Below are 16595 nucleotides of genomic sequence, written 5' to 3'. Positions count from 1 at the left end.
CATCCTGATTTAGCTTCAGCTGTGGTAGGGGCGGCTGGGAGCCCCAGGGCCTTTAAATCTCTGCCAGAGCTACTAGCTGCAGCGGCACTGGGAGCCTCAGGGCTCGGGAGCCATTAAAAGGGCCTGGGGCTCCAGTTGCCACTACTGCAGTGGAGCCCCAGGCCCTTTAAATCGCTACCCCTAGTCACTCTCCAGTGGGCATGGATCCAAATTCCTAGTGAGAGCCAAACATCAGATTTTAAAGTAAAAAAAAAAAGCTCAGAAACTGTTGGGTTTTGTTCTTTATTATTTGTTAAGTACCAGTGATAGGATACCAAATGCAGACAGTCCCTGACCTGAAGACATACAATTCCAACAAGACAGGCACATGCAACCACACAAAGTAGGAGGCCAGTGGAGGTAATGACAAGGAAATTCTTTCCTTAAAATATATTAATATTGACTCTTTACTGCTGAGCATCACAGTGAACCTTATGGAAAGATGTCAAAGAAGAGACACTATTGGCCTGTGTCACAGAGTAGGGTTGGAGCTCTGGGTACGGAGAAACCTGTTTGAGGGGAGGAGTGTATTCAGACCCTATGCACTCTAGCATGCTGCCATTTTCCCTCTGATGACTGATATAGCTTTCATCACTTATCTAGTTTGTTCTATCATGAGCTTTCCGATTTTATAAATCATGGTACAAGTGATGAGTTAAGGAGGGTTACTGTTTCAGAGATGTGATCTTGAGCAGGGCTTGTCCAGAGTGAAAGACCCAAATTCTTCAGTGAGTAGAGCATATATTATAAACATGTTAGGCATAGAGGTCTTTTCACCTCTTTCCTGTACTAGTTGAATCAATCAACTATCCACACTTGTGATCATTCTAGTCCCTCACTTGGGAGTCAAGGAAAATAATGAATGAAGCATTTTAAATTAACTGTTTGCAAACACTCACAATTTTCTTTCATAACCAGGTTTATTTCTTCACCTGTCTTCCCCCTACATATAGCAAATGCACTCATTAGTTCTCTTAAAGGGCCAAATCTAATGTTTTAAACACTCAACTGACTGAAAAATGGGGTATTGTGTGGGAAAATGTAACTGAAGCATTCCTTAACAACTGAAAATATCTAAAATATTTTTTACGTACCTCTCTTAAAAATATAAACAACACAAACATTTGGAATGAAACTAAAGCATGAGAAATTTCAACCCAAAATGTAATTTTGAGATAGAAGCAAAATGAAAATAGGAACTTGGAATGAAAGTGCTAAGCCTACTAATGTGCAAAGCTACACATTTGATAACATTGATAACAATGTTAATCCAAAAGGAAATAAATCATATATAAAATGTACTTGACTGTCATTTTAAATTATTAGCATCAATGATACATCACTCTTTTCATGTTTCCAATTTCATATTGAAACTTTTTTTAAAAAAATACAGTATGACAATACAATGATCTATTTAAAAAAAATAGCTTGATCAGATTCCTTTCTCATTCTAAAACTATCAATGTGTAACATTTTTGAGCCCTATTTTCTTGCATTTGGGGAGGAGATTATTATTCTTATCATCAATTAGAATGATACTGTAAGAAAAAATAGCACACAATCCAGAATTTGTAATATAATCAGAACACAGACACTAGATGAAGTAGGTGGATGGCTAATCGGTTCAAGCATTTTGTTGAACACACTGTGTTCAAGCACTATTCTTTTGAGAGCATTCCCTCCACCTCCCTTTTTTAATGTTTGTTTTTTCTAATTGAAATAACTAAAGGAAACAACCTGAAAAAGGTACAGGAAATGCCTCAGGATATACTGCTAGTTTTACCTTTCCAAAATTGGCTATGTGATAAGAATGCTGATTAGATAATGTGCTTTAAATGTGAAAGTGTTCCAGCATGAATTCCTAAAAGTTTATGAATTTCATGTTAAAGAATCCCAATGTGTTTAAAAAAAAATCGGGGTGGGGGACATCTTTTTTAATACACATCTTTTAAAAAAAATGCAGATGCAGTTTTAGGAAGTGTGGGTTATTGTTAGAAACTTTCTCTTTGAAAGTGTGGTTTTCACATAATGGCATAGCTAAATTGGTAGTATATAACAGGAATTTAGATTTCGGAAATCATACTGGAAACGTGGGCACCTCTATTACTTCACAAGAACCAGAAATTGAATTGAGGTTTTGTTGCTATGCCAGGTTGTGGCAATGGACCCACAAGTCAGTAGCTCAATTTTCTACTTCTCTGCATCAAATTTTCCCTTGAAAATGATGCATACAATCTTGAAAAATGGCAAGGAGGATGCTCTTAGAAGTGTTAAATATTTGGTTCACTGGGTTCTATCAGTAGGTAGGGCCTGCAGGGAGTTTGTTTATCCACCAGAACGATCTCATTATAAGGACAGTGATGTAGTGTGTGGTTTACTTCATACTCTGTAGCCATTCGAGGAAATAACTGAGTGAATGGTCCCTGTATTGTGCTATTATGAGTAGCAATAACTGGCAGCATATTAAAATGGAGATCAGGGAGTACAGCCACTCAGTTGAATGCAGCACTGAAATTTCAAGGCTGTTGAATTATTCAAGTATTTTTCAATTTATAAAATAAATATGTGATTGCTTGATGGAGTGATAATAGAAATATAGACAGAGAAAGGCTCAAGCTTGAGAAAATTCTCAGTACATATTTATTTGTCATAATTGTTTTCTGCCAGCATGAATGTATGTATTGATTGTGTGATGCTGTGATCATTGTTGTCATATACAAAGAAGGGTAACACTGGATCTGATTTTACAAAGTGTATTGAAAGATGAAGAAGAGAAAAGCGTATGATCAAAGCAGAAGTGGGCCAAAATTGAGAACATATCTCAGTGGCACAAATAGCATTCTGCATACTCCATCACTCTTCTGAGTAGTGTCTTTGGAGGGAATTCAGCAAAGCATGTAAGCACCTGCTTAACTTTAAGCTTCTGCTTTAGACCATCCCTATTTAGGAAGGCACTTAAGTGTGTGCTTTAGTAAGTCCCAGTGACATTATTAAGTATGGGATATTTTTTCAAACAGAAATGTCAGTTGGGTGCCTAACTCCCACTGAGTTTTTCAATGGGAGTTAGGCATGTAATTGATACCTGTGCCTTTGAAAATACATCCCTATCTGCTGCAGTTATTTGTGCATCAGGACATTAATTCCCATGGATTTCAGTGAGAGTATTCTTCATGTAAGGTGTCACCTAGGGTTGCCAACCCTCCAGGATTGGCCTGCAGTCTCCAGGAACTAAAGATCAATCTTCAATTAAAGAATATGCCATGTGCTGAAATCTCCAGGAATACATCCAACCAAAATTGGCAACCCTATGACACCTCATGTGAATTGTATAGAAGAATCTGACCCTCATATACCTAGAATTATTTGACTTTAACTAAATATGTACAAATTCTCAGTGGAGAAGAAAACTTTTTTTTTTTTTTGTTAGCCAGATTTTCTAAACTCTTTAAATGCCTCCGGCTGTTCTTAGTCATTGTAAGTGTACTACATCAGATCTTTCTTGCTGTGCATTTTAGCAAGTCCCCTTTTTAAGTATCTGTTAAGTATCATTTGTCTATTTCTCTGTGTATATTTCTTTATCTATTGTATTACCCTATCACTATGATATCTCAAATACAGAGAGATGATTGCCTGCTAAAATATCACTATCAGTACCAGTGTAAAAAAAAAATCCCTAATGGAATAACAGATAGACAATTCCATCATGGTATGAGTGCTTTAAACCTTCTGTCAAAAACCCATTTTCACCTTCTCATGGATCTAGACCTATTGGTATTGCACTTGAGCAGAGTGGGGTATCCCACATCTTATGTTTAACATATTTACAGTCCCTTCCAGCTGAAATGAGCTTAATGCAGCTACAACTGACTTGAATAGAAGTGTTGGTAGAGTTAAACTGGTGTAAAATTGGTGTAAGAACAAAATCAGAACAGCGCTCTCTCTCTCTCTCTCTCACACACACTCACACACATTAAAAGCACAAATGAAAAAGGGACAAATATATTTCCTTAAGCTTAGTGTTGACAGTGATTCTACAGCTCTGTACCTTATGTACTCTGCATCATCAGTAACCAACTGAATTTTACAATGGGGTGAATTCTGATTCCATTATGCATATTTTCCTGGGTTGTTAATGTGTTTGGGAAATTATTTACTTATAGTTTAACTCTATTAAAACAACCAAACATCTTTTTAATATGAACTTTTGATAGGAAAAAGGTGGAGTGTATGAGGGGACATGACAATATTAGTGGGGTTCTCTTACTACTTTTACCTGTGTTGAGAATAGTAGTGGCTATATTTAAATTTATCCAAGTGTGTGCTTTGTTTGTTCATTTTTTGTCTCTGAACTGGCCTGTAGTTTTCTTGGGGATTATATTCTAATAATAAACTTTTGACAACCACTTTAGATTACCACGCAGGTAATCAGTCTCTATGTATCACAAGTATGTCAATTCAGAAGCTACACTTTGACGTGATGTATTTATATGTGTCTATAGATATATACACAACGTTTCTGGAAACCTAAGGGCTTGTCTATGCTTCACAGTTATTTTGGATTAAGGTATGGTATGAATTTAAAGCATGATAGCTATGCTGGAATAGTTTGTGTGTAGACATTCTTATTTCAGAATAAACGTGTCCCTATTGGGAGCTATTCCAGTTGCTTTTCTCAGAAGACCAGTCCTAAAATTGTCTTATGTTCTTTAATTGTCCAGTGACAAGTCAGAGCATTTTTCAGTAGAGGAAGATTAAATATAAATAATTCATTGATTTCAGAAAGGATCAATCTGCATAAGAAAAATCTAGTATCAGAGGGGTAGCCGTGTTAGTCTGGATCTGTAAAAAGCAACAGAGAGTCACCCACAAAAGCTTATGCTCCAATACATCTGTTAGTCTTAAAGGTGCCACAGGACTCTCTGTTGCTTTTTAAAGAGAAATCTAGGTGTTTTTTGTTGGCTGTAAAAATACTGATCCCCTGGTGTCAGTACATTATATGCATGTGTCTCTGCAACCACTAACTCTATGATGCTGTTCGACAACAAAACTCTGACATATTGCCTCTAGTGGTGAACCTGTTATCAACTCAAAATATGAGGAAGAGTTTCATTTTGTTTTGTTTTTTTCTTGATGGGAATTATGGTTAATCCATCAGGAAACTTTGAAAAATGCTACATTTTGAAAATTGCTTTGCAGGCAATATGCTATCTCTTCAAGCTTAAACTTCACTCAGTTAGGATCTCTTCTTGAGTCTTTGTACAAAGTGGGACTATCCAGCCGTATAACACAAAGTCTTATAGACAAATCAGCATCCAAATTTGTTATTGCATTTTCCAGTAAAACAAGGCAAGAAAGAGAGAAAATGATAAACTGGTGATATCACCCAGGCACTAAGGTGCCTGTTTTTGAAGGGAATTAAAATGTTAGCATTTTTTGTCCGCTTAAAAAAATTCTGAAATGGGAAGGCATTTTTCAGTAATGCTCCTCTCCTTTGAATATGGCATATTCTGGTGGCATTAAGTTTACTGTAAACAGAAATAATCTCATGAGTTGGTGATCTGATTTCTAATCTGGTTTATTGGTAAACTCGGCAATGAATCTTAGCATGTATAGATCATGAGATCTCAAAGCTCTTTTTACGAAGAATGGTAACTATCATTATCCCATTTTACATATTGGAACTGAGGAACAGGTAGATTAAAAGACTTGTCCAAGTCTGTGGCAGAGAGAGGAGCAGAACCTAAGATTCCTGTAGGCCCCATGCCTTTTCTTCAGGACCACAGTCATTCTCATCTGAGTTTTGACTTGAGGCTCAGTCAGGGCTAGGACTAAGATTGGAATTAGACTCAGATAGTGCAGACATTTTGAGAAGAGCTGTGAGTTGATTTTGACTGCATTCAAACTGGAAGGTATTCCCCATTCTCTTTTCGAATCTAACCAAGATCCAAAACATATAGGAGTGTGTGATTGGTTCTGGATTTTTAACTGTACATTTCCACTGAAATTCTAAGGATTTATTTTCAAGTTTTGCCCTCCTCAACTGACAAAGTGGAATTGGGCTATACTCTCAGAGCCCAATGGAATGGCTGGGTTTTACATTGTGCCCTGAATTTCAACAGACAGGCTATTTCAGACCAGTGGGGGAAATAAGTCTCAAAGCTGGGAGCTTTGACTCCTAACTGCCAGATGTTCAAATCTAGGTACAATCAGAAGAAGTATCCTAGCTAATCCCAGTTGTTTTGACATATATAAAGAGCTATTTTCTCAAGTAGCCAGAACTCAAGCCACATAAAACTTGAGATCATCACCAAGAAGCTGAATCAAATCCAAAAACTAACAGGAAGTTAGTACACTTTTCAGAAAGTTGGTGTAACGTGCTCTGGTCATGGTGCATTTAGTACCATCTGTTATTTCCAAAATTACAGTAAAACTACCAAATATAAATCTGTAGTTATATTACAGTGTAAGTAATAAATACTTAAATAATATTTGTGCTTTACAGCAAACAGTGATAGAGCAAAATACTGAAAAACTGTCTGCATTTAAGATTTTCAGGTTTTGTTTGTTGTCATAGAAATATCATTTTTATATATGCAGTAATAGTTTCACTGAGCTTCATTGCAAGTAGAATATTTGTACAGCCAATTTATTTTTAATGCTACTTTAATACTACATCTCTTGAATTTTAAAAGCATTATTCATTTAATAGTTAACTCTTCTTTTTGCACATGAGTGTATTATGCCTTTCAACACGTTTGACTAAGTTCACTAAACTAGATTGCAAGTGACACAAATACATGTATTGTCTTGGTATTTTTTCCATGGGGAATTCTAAACTGAAATAAATCAAGGTTAAGTGTTCTGCATAGCTGATCCTCCATTCAACACAAACAAAAATATGTAGTGCAATAGGTATTCTTCCATAGTATGTTTCCATGGATTCATCATGTTCAAGGGATCTGGTGTCACTAAAATTGAAGGTCCTGAGAGAGAAGCCAAGGCTGATAAAGTGGCATTATAAACCAAAAGCATACAAACTAAATTAAATAGTAAAGGTCAAAATTACAATCTGATAATGAACTAACATGAGGAAGCTGTTACCTAATAACTTATATAATGGAGTTAACACTGCTCAAAGATGCATTTTAATTTACTGATTAGTTCTGGGTTTCCAAGCCGACAGATTTATGGTGCTCAGTAAGGTAAAGACTGGAACTATCAGAAATGGAAATTCATTCTAGAATTACCAATACTGTTAAGAATGCTGGGGCCCTGCTGGAAAACTGGGCATATGCCCCCTCTAAATTGTATAAAGCTCCCATTCCAACCCCTGCAGATTTCCAAGATATGGGACTTTAAAAAAAAATACATTTGTGTATTGTATCGCAAACTCATCTCTTCTGCAATACTGAATCTTGCCTGATCTAGGCCTCTGGCAGGGATGATTTTTTTTGGCGGGGGGAAGGGATGGACACTTTGGGTTACTTGAAAATGGAACACCCTCTGGCCTCCCTCAAAATTAAATAAGGAAACTAATTAATCCACAAACAATGTGGAATATTTCACTATATGGATGGCCATTCCTTACACACCTTGATTCTAATATTGTCCTGTACTGTATTGACAATGTTGGGCAGCAGTTATACTACTATGTCATACTTTATATATTCATGTCATCATAACATTTGACTATATGTAATATATACTCCTTTACATTTATAAAAAATATGTATATTATATTATCTGTGGACTCTTAAAAATGATTTTTTTAAAAGGCTTTTCTCCCCAATTAAAAAAAAAAAAAGAATCTGGCATTGTACAAATACATAGCAATAGATAGTAAGGCTAGTTGTACATTTTCTGACAAAAGGTTTTTGTGACAAAAATTGGGTTTTTGAGTACACAGTTATTTGCATGTATCAGAGGGGTAGCCGTGTTAGTCTGAATCTGTAAAAAGCAACAGAGGGTCCTGTGGCACCTTTAAGACTAACAGAAGTATTGGGAGCATAAGCTTCGTGGGTAAGAACCTCACTTCTTCAGATGTACTTGCATCTGAAGAAGTGAGGTTCTTACCCACAAAAGCTTATGCTCCCAATACTTCTGTTAGTCTTAAAGGTGCCACAGGACCCTCTGTTGCAGTTATTTGCAAGTGTCTGTTCACCTTGAAAGTTTTTGATTTTTTTATTGGAATACGATTTTTTATAAAGTTTGAGAGGTTTTTTTTGGTAGAAAGTCAACATTTCCCAAGAAAATAAAAACAAACCCAAACCCCCTCTTTTTTGAGCAAGTCTAATTGATAGATCCTGTCCTGAAGAGTTACTTTGTTCCTCTATGTTGCAGTTATGATTGGATAGCATTAACCTTGACTGAGAATTTAGTCTGTGTTTAGCATTTTATGAAAACTGAAGTACAGAATTACTGGTAGCAGGAACAGTAAAATACCAAACACAGGACATGCTATCTCATCCCCAGCATTTTGTAGCACTGAAAGCTCAGATTTTCCTAGTAACCTGTTCCTTCATTTATCAAGTGAGGATGCCTTGAATCATTTTTTCCTAATACTCTGTCCTGCTGTACAATCACCAATACTGTTAAGAACTTTTTTTCCTAAGATCTAACTTAAACTTTTCCTTTCTTAGCTTCAAGCCACTGCTCCTTGTCCTAACATCATCTGAGACTGAATAATTCCCTTCTTTCATTTACATTGTTACCTTGAAGGAATTTGATTAATGCAATTCACTGATTATGACACCTTCTGTGGCAGGTGGCCACCATGTTACACTAATTTAATTCCAATATTTTATAATAATTCACTTTAAAGTTACACAGTAGAGAAAAATAATAATTGCATATAATCATAGGAATTATCAAGATTTACCTTAAGTTCATCTGATAACTCTTTTCTACACAGTAGAAAAAATGGTGTTAATAGCAAAAAAGAAAAAAAAAAGGCAAGTTTTGCATGTACTTAACAGTTAATAGTGCTGCTAGATGTTTCAGTGGGAATGGTGTAAGAGTGTTTTTACCTCAGCTGTGTAACTTTAAACTGCAGCTCTGCTATTAGGCTGCTACTGTATTTAGTTGGCTGAAGCCTCTGTTTACATATACAGTTTATATATACAGTCTGTATATACACACACATTTATTTCTCTCTTTCTTTTCTTTTAGCTGATGGATGCACTGACTGGTCGGTGGATTACAAGAAGTATCAAGTTCTAGTGGGAGAGCCTGTTCGTATAAAATGTGCATTATTTTATGGCTATATCAGAGCAAATTACTCTCTAGCACAAAGTGCTGGCCTTAGTTTGATGTGGTACAAAAGCTCTGGACCTGGAGATTTTGAGGAACCTATAGCTTTTGATGGAACTAGAATGAGTAAAGAAGAGGATTCTATTTGGTTTCGGCCAACAGTGGTGCAAGACAGCGGTCTTTACGCATGTGTTATAAGGTACTTTAAAAAAAAAATTATGCTTGAATACAGTGAAACACAGTAGAATTATTGCTCCTAATACTGAACCTTTATGCTACCATCCACAGCACATAATGTTTTCAGTGATTTTGGTCTTTTTTCCCCCTGATTGTGAATGTTTCATGAGTAACTTAGGTTTTTCTTGAAAGTATTCAATATTCAGAATTATTTGCTGTATAATTTATAATTTTAGCTTGTAGATTTATATTCAAAATGTGAAGTATATTGATTAGTTTTTATTGGACATATCAGTCATGTTACAGTTCCCTCTTGGATGTGCATAACTATGAGAATGAAGTTTCTAGTGTGATTATTTGTTTACAAATTCAGAATTTATTTTCTACACGTTTTCTCCAATATTACCTTTGTACAGACTGATTTTTGCAAAATGTTTTGCCAATAACTAATTAACTAGAATATTTTCATAAAGTGAATTAAAAATGGGTTTAAATGCAATCAAAGCAAAAAAAGTTTACAGTATATGCACCCTTCTATAACTGTCACTGGCTCAGTCCTGGATTGGGAGCTTAGGATGCTGGGTACCTTCCATAGGTACCCAGCACCGTGTAGTATTAAACCCCATTATCACAAAATCAAGCGTAGTTCTATTTCTTATTTTGGAGATGAATGTTCCACTTCTTTCTGCATTTCTGATAGGTCATATTGATGTATTGTTTCCAGCCCACAGAGAAAATAGAGACCATCTGGCCACCCACTTATCTTTTCAATATAGAATTAATTTTACAGATAAATTAAAATGATGCAAATAAAAAAACCCTGCTTGCAGAGGGGAAGCACAGTGGTAATTATAGGTAAATGCTTGTTTTTTATCATGAGCCACTGTATGTGATAAACATTAAAACTCCTAGAAAACTATTATTTTTGTATCCTGGTAGCCTGTATTAATGCACTTTTTTAAACAGATTTTATTTATGATGGTTAAGAACTTCATATAATTTACTTGGAAAGAAATGCTACTCTTGAAACACCCACAAACTCTGCTGGATATCAACATGAGTTCTGTGTGCGTGGATAGAGGGCAGATAAATATGACCTTTTTGCCCAAATCCTGAAATCTTTTATTGTCAGGTATAAAGCCTATTAGCATTTAAAATCAGTGGGCCTTATTATGATAATATGCTCTATACCCAACAATAAGAGTTTGTAAAGTTGGACCCCAAAAGTTAATATATACAGTACTTCAGTGACCTTATTAGAGAATGTAATGTGAGGCAAAACAATAAAACACAAAACAGTGAATTACTAAGTGAATGCCTCCTCTCCTAAATTCTCACGTTATGAACTAATGGTCTTAACAACATAAGTTTACAAAAAATATCTGAGATTTTGAGGTAAAGCAGTGCAGAAAAATTCACTAAGGTTCTAGCAGCTCTTCCAAAGCTATCACTGTTGAAATAGCTAGGAAAAACCGCACCATCATGACAGCTCTGTTACTGTCATCACCACTGAAACTACTAGAACATTCTGCGCTGCTGTCTTGTAGGTGGTGCCAGGAGGCAGAGTGAGCTGTAGAATCTGGAGAGGCATATGTAGGCTTGTATGTAATTTTTGCCAAGAAAGACATTGTAATATGCAGTAATGATGTGTGTGTGTGTGTTTTAAGATTCTTTGTTCTTGTTCAAAGGGTCTCTAAAACAATTCCACAATGATGCTAAGCTTACTTTAGGGCTGTACTGAGCAGCTCAGTTAAGGCAAAGGGGACGCATAGTGATACACTCATGACCATAGTGTGACTACTTGCACTGTTTTGAGTACTGTATGGAGCAAGGAAAAACACTGTGCTACAAATGAAACTTTTTGAAAAGTTTAAAGCAAATAACCCAACTCTTTGAGTTCTAAAGCTCAAAAATGACGGTGGTAGAGAAATCACATTTCTGACGATAGCAAATGAGTTCTTATTTAAGGAGTATTCATAACTCAGGAAGAGATCTTGACTTTGACTTCAAATTCCTTGCACACTTACTCCTCCATGAGAACTAATATGTAAGTCGGAATGCAGCTTGTCCTCTCTCTGTATCCGATATATTGCTTTGGCAGTACTTGAATCACATAAATGGTGTTAGTAGGCTCCTACTCCCAACTGCATGTCACAAATAGTCTTAAGAGTTTCCCTCTTACCACATCCATTCTTGCTCTGACATTTGTGGTCCTCTACTTGCCATATGTCTTGGGGGACAAAGGCTCAATGATCCATTAGTAAATAAAGTCCTATCACAGAGTAGAAGAGGAGCTAAATTGTTGGGGAGGAAGGGAGGGAATCACTGAAAAGAATTTTCTCATGACCTCTGGAAGGAGGTTGCCTCTTGTTGTTAAGAGCAACAGAAGTAAAGAACAGAAATGGATGGTTGACAAGTCCCTGGGCCATCAGAAATTCACGTAGGGGCTATCAGAGCATGAAGAACAGATAAATAGGCAAGTAAGGAAGGTGAGCTTTAGAAAAACTACATACAGCTTTCTTCAAATCCCAGACATAGGAAGAAGGGGTGGAGTGGCCCGGGGTTTACCATTTGCTTTGCCCTTTGCAACTGCTCTCCTCTCCTCTGCTGGTATCCTATCCCATTTCTGTACCCCTGATCCTTATGTAAACAGTGACGAAAAGAAATTTCTCAGCTTGCAGAAAAAATAGAGCAACTGGGATACTGAATTGTGAGTATATAGATATAGTGATAAGTGAAGTACTATATATAAATGTTTAGATACATGGTTTGGGCAGCCTCCCAAAAGGATGTGCTAGCAGAAGCGAATAATCTGATCCCAAGTGGAATGCCTCTTCCCACTTTGTTGAGGACAGTTCTTTGCCAGTCTGACTCCCTTCCCTTCCCTTCACTTCAGGAGCTAAAGATTGGTGCTTGTGTGCGTGTGTGCATGCACACACCCACATCCTCTCACTCCTCTCTCCTATGCTTGCAACATCAATCCTCTCCAACTTCCCATTCTAGCCCTCACCTTTGCCCTTCAGTAAATGCTGCCAGCCATAAGAAACATGCACAGCATCATCAACATTTTGCAACACCTTTTTGCTATATTCAATTAATCTGCTTCAAACATGCAGGCTATAGATACCTTCCACCAAGTTAATGCTTCCTGGAGGCAAGATGGAGAGGTCACCAGATTGGGCTGGAAGTGGAGGAAAAGGCTTGCTGTCCCTGTGGCTATCTTCTTTGATCACTATCACATTAGTAGCATTGAGAAGACTGCTAGACCTATAGAGTAATGATGCATACCACCCATTATTTTGTAGCAGCCTTATACATGTAAAAAAAGTAAACAAATTTTATCTTATATACAAAAGTACTTTCATGTGCTGTGACCTGTATTCTGCATTGCAACCCTGAGGAAGTTGAAAGCTGTAGAAAATAAAGGTTTACAGTGGATATTCCATCACGCTGTTATCTATTGTGTTTCCTAGATTGCACTATTGTTGAATGAATATATTTCTAAAGAATTCTCAGATTTTTTATAAAAAAAACCTTGCCTTTTCAGTTCCAGGATCAAGTCTGTCTCTCTAGATGATCAACTTTTTGTTCATTATTACTGCCCGATGACTCATTAATGTACAGCTGCTAAGAAAAAATAGTCTTTTGTGTAGACAGACAAGAACTTTGTACATTGTCATTATGCTGTGTACGTACTTGTAAGAGTTTGTGCTTGAATTACAACTTATATTATTTCTGTGATAGCAATCAATAGTCAGTATTCTCTTCTCAAACTCTGCATCCCTCTTCTTGCAACAACTTGTGACTATGATACCCTTTTACATTATTTTCCTTGTTGTCTGGCTATACCAGAAGGAGCACAGGAGACACTGGGTATGGTTTAATTATTAGATGTCTGGAAGAACCCGGCAGATTAAAGAGTACAGTGCAGGTAACTCCATAATCATTTCAATATCTACTTGGGGACTTCCGTCAGCCCCCCGCCCCTTCTATCTTGGTCTATGAGGAGTAAGGTGGGCTATAGAGGAGGGGGTATTTGGCTCCCTGCCGTGCCAGTCATAGGTGCCCTGAACATCTCCCTATTCTGCTTCTTTAACAAACACCTTCTTTAAATACTTTACCAAACCATCCATGTGATCTCTGTATCCCCTCCCTTCAGAGTACCTGCACTGGACGTTCACCACAAGGAGGCACCAGCAGTTAGCTTGATTGCCTCCCCCACATACCCAGCAGGGTTCCCAGACATCTCTCACTGCCCCCTATAATAACCAAAAATGTGTCTGTGCCCAAGTCTGACAGGTGAATTCCATTACCTCTGAATAATTCTGTTGCCCCATATGCTATGTCAGGATGCAAAATTACCAACCTCCCTTATGATCCCCATGAATTTGGCCATGTCCCTACTGATATAACGCCTAGTTTTATCAAACTGTGGGTGGGAGGGGGCTTCACAGCTCTCTGCCACACCCTGCATTGAAGGACGTTTCACCACACAGTTTTTACTCCTGGAAAAAGTTCCAGGATCTGCCTCAAGTCCCTCTTAACTCTGAGCATTAAGGCTACCCCTTTACAAATCTCTAAATCATTTTCTCCAAGGTACACCACTATTATATATGGTGCCTACTGATGATCCCCCACAGTGTATAAAAGTGACATCAACTGGTCCTGTAACATGCCCCTTGTCCTGTGCCAGCTCAGGATTGCATCATCACTGAGCCCCAGCTGTGAACCCTCAGGCAACCTGAATGTCCGCTTACGCACCCAGTGAACAATACTGTGCCCACAGATCCACACCACCATCTGCATGGCCCATCTTCCCACATCTGGAATAAGAACACAACAAAAAATTTATGCTGACTCTCCACTGGGGTCTCGCATACATTCTATATGCTTTCAAATGCCAACACCCAATTGCTTGAATTGCCCCAGCTCCCATACCTGGCTGTGTCACTGCTGTTATCTTCCCAAACCTGAATGCATGGGAACCAAATTCATGGGCTGGAAATCTCAGCCTCGTCAGTCCCTGTCTCAACACCATAACAAACGGATATGTTCTGAGGGGACTCCCGTCACTGCATAAAGAGGGGCCCATCCCTTCCCAGTCTTATTGCCATGTATGCTCTCAAAGCCTCCCCTGGGCTAAGGCCAGGCTTGCCACCCTCCCGTAGGATAATGGTTATGCCAAAGCCTCCTTGATCCATCTTTGACTTTCTCAAGTTTTAATATAACTGCTTGCCCCTGCCAATGTATATTCCACAGTTCCACACCCTTCCAGTAGAGTCCCTACAGGACCCAGGTACTAGCCTGCTGATCTTGAAAGTTGAAAAAAATTACACCAAAAATGCTGCCCTGGTCATAATCATAGAATCATAGAACCATAAGGTTAGAAGGGACCACAAAGGTCATCAAGTCTAACCCCCTGCCAAGATGCAGGATTTGTGTCTAAACCATCCAAGACAGATGGCTATCCAGCCTCCTTTTGAAAATCTCCGGTGAAGGAGCTTCCACAACCTCCCTAGGCATTCTGTTCCATTGTCCTACTGTTCTTACAGCTAAGAAGTTTTTCCTGAGATTTAATCTATATCTGACAGCCAACTGGCGATGTAAGTAATGCAGTGTCTACACGGACATTGTGTTGCCCTAACTATATTGACCTAAGTGCTATGCCTCTCAGTGAGGTGGAGCTTTTAAGTTGATGTTGTGGTTGACTTACATCGGCCAGGGCATCATTGTAATGTATACACTGACAGAGTTAGGTTGACGTAAGCTACCTTATGTCAACCTAACTCTGTAGTATAGTCCAGGCCTCAGTATCCTATTATGCAAATATCTTATAATTTTTATAGCATCTCATAAATCCTGAGCATTTGAGCTTTGGAATCTAAACCACGTGTACTACTAGAGTCCCTCTATTTTATTGTATGGCCCTAGTTATGTTAAAGAAAGCTTTCTTATCTAATTGTTTTTTTTTGTTGTTGTTGTTGCTGTGCTCAAAGATATTATTTTCTTGGACAATTGTGAACATTTGAGAAAAAGAATTTTTGTGGCTTGTTTAAATAAACACCTCCTGGATATTACCAACCACCTGATATATTACCGACCACCTGACCAGGATGGTGATAGTGACTGTGAAATGCCCATGGAGATTAGAGAGGCTATTAAAATAAAAAATCTCAATAATAATGGGGGATTTCAATTATCCTCATATTGACTGGGTACATGTCACCTCAGGACGGGATACAGAGAGAAAGTTTCTTGACACCTTAAATGACTGCTTTGTGGAGCAGTTGGTCCTGGAGCCCACCAGAGGAGAGGCAATTCTTGATTTGGTCCTAAGTGGAGCACAGGATCTGGTAGAAGAGGTGAATATAGCTGGACCGCTTGGTAATAGTGATCATAATATAATAAAATTTAATATCCCTGTGGCAGGAAAAACACCACAGTGGTCTAAGACTATAGCATTTAATTTCAGAAAGGGGAACTACACAAAAATGAGGAGGTTAGTTAAACAGAATTTAAAGGGTACAGTGCCAAAAGTGAAATCTCTGCAAGCTGTGTGGAAACTTTTTAAAGACACCATAATAGAGGCTCAGCTTAAATGTATACATCAAATTAAAATACATAGTAAGAGAACCAAAAAAAGAGCCACCGTGGCTAAACAACAAAGTTAAAGAACCAGTGAGAGGCAAAAAGGCATCCTTTAAAAAGTGGAAGTTAAATCCTAGTGAGGAAAATAGAAAGGAGCATAAACACTGGCAAATGAAGTGTAAAAATGCAATTAGGAAGGCCCAAAAATAATTTGAGGAACAGTTAGCCAAAGACTCAAAAAGTAAAAGCAATTTTTTTTAAGTACATCAGAAGCAGGAAGCCTGCTAAACAACCAGTGGGGCCACTGGATGATCGAGGTGCTAAAGGAGCACTCAAGGACGATAAGGCCATTGCAGAGAAACTACATGAATTCTTTGCATCAGTCTTAACAGCTGAGGATGTGAGGGAGAGCCATTGTTTTTAGGTGAAAGATCTGAGGAACTGTCCCAGATTGAGGTGTCATTACAGGAGGTTTTGGAACAAATTGATAAATTAAACAGCAATAAGTCACGAAGACCAGATGGTATTCACCCAAGAGTTCT

At 37.8% G+C, this 16595-nt stretch overlaps 1 protein-coding gene across 1 annotated transcript in view; it reads left to right on the top strand.

Moving 5' to 3' along the window:
• The window catches only part of IL1RAPL1 (interleukin 1 receptor accessory protein like 1), a 1145215-nt gene that overhangs the window by 597809 nt on the left and 530811 nt on the right, over nt 1-16595 (top strand). Inside the window, exon 3 of the mRNA XM_054005933.1 lies at nt 9208-9487. Within this exon, the coding sequence (XP_053861908.1) occupies nt 9208-9487 (280 nt within the window). The remainder of the gene's footprint in view (nt 1-9207; nt 9488-16595) is intronic.

The sequence above is a fragment of the Malaclemys terrapin genome, chromosome 1 (genome assembly GCF_027887155.1).
Source record: "Malaclemys terrapin pileata isolate rMalTer1 chromosome 1, rMalTer1.hap1, whole genome shotgun sequence".
Taxonomy (NCBI): domain Eukaryota; kingdom Metazoa; phylum Chordata; order Testudines; family Emydidae; genus Malaclemys; species Malaclemys terrapin.
Note: the sequence above shows the minus strand (reverse complement) of the source record. Positions and strands in the feature narration are given on the sequence as shown.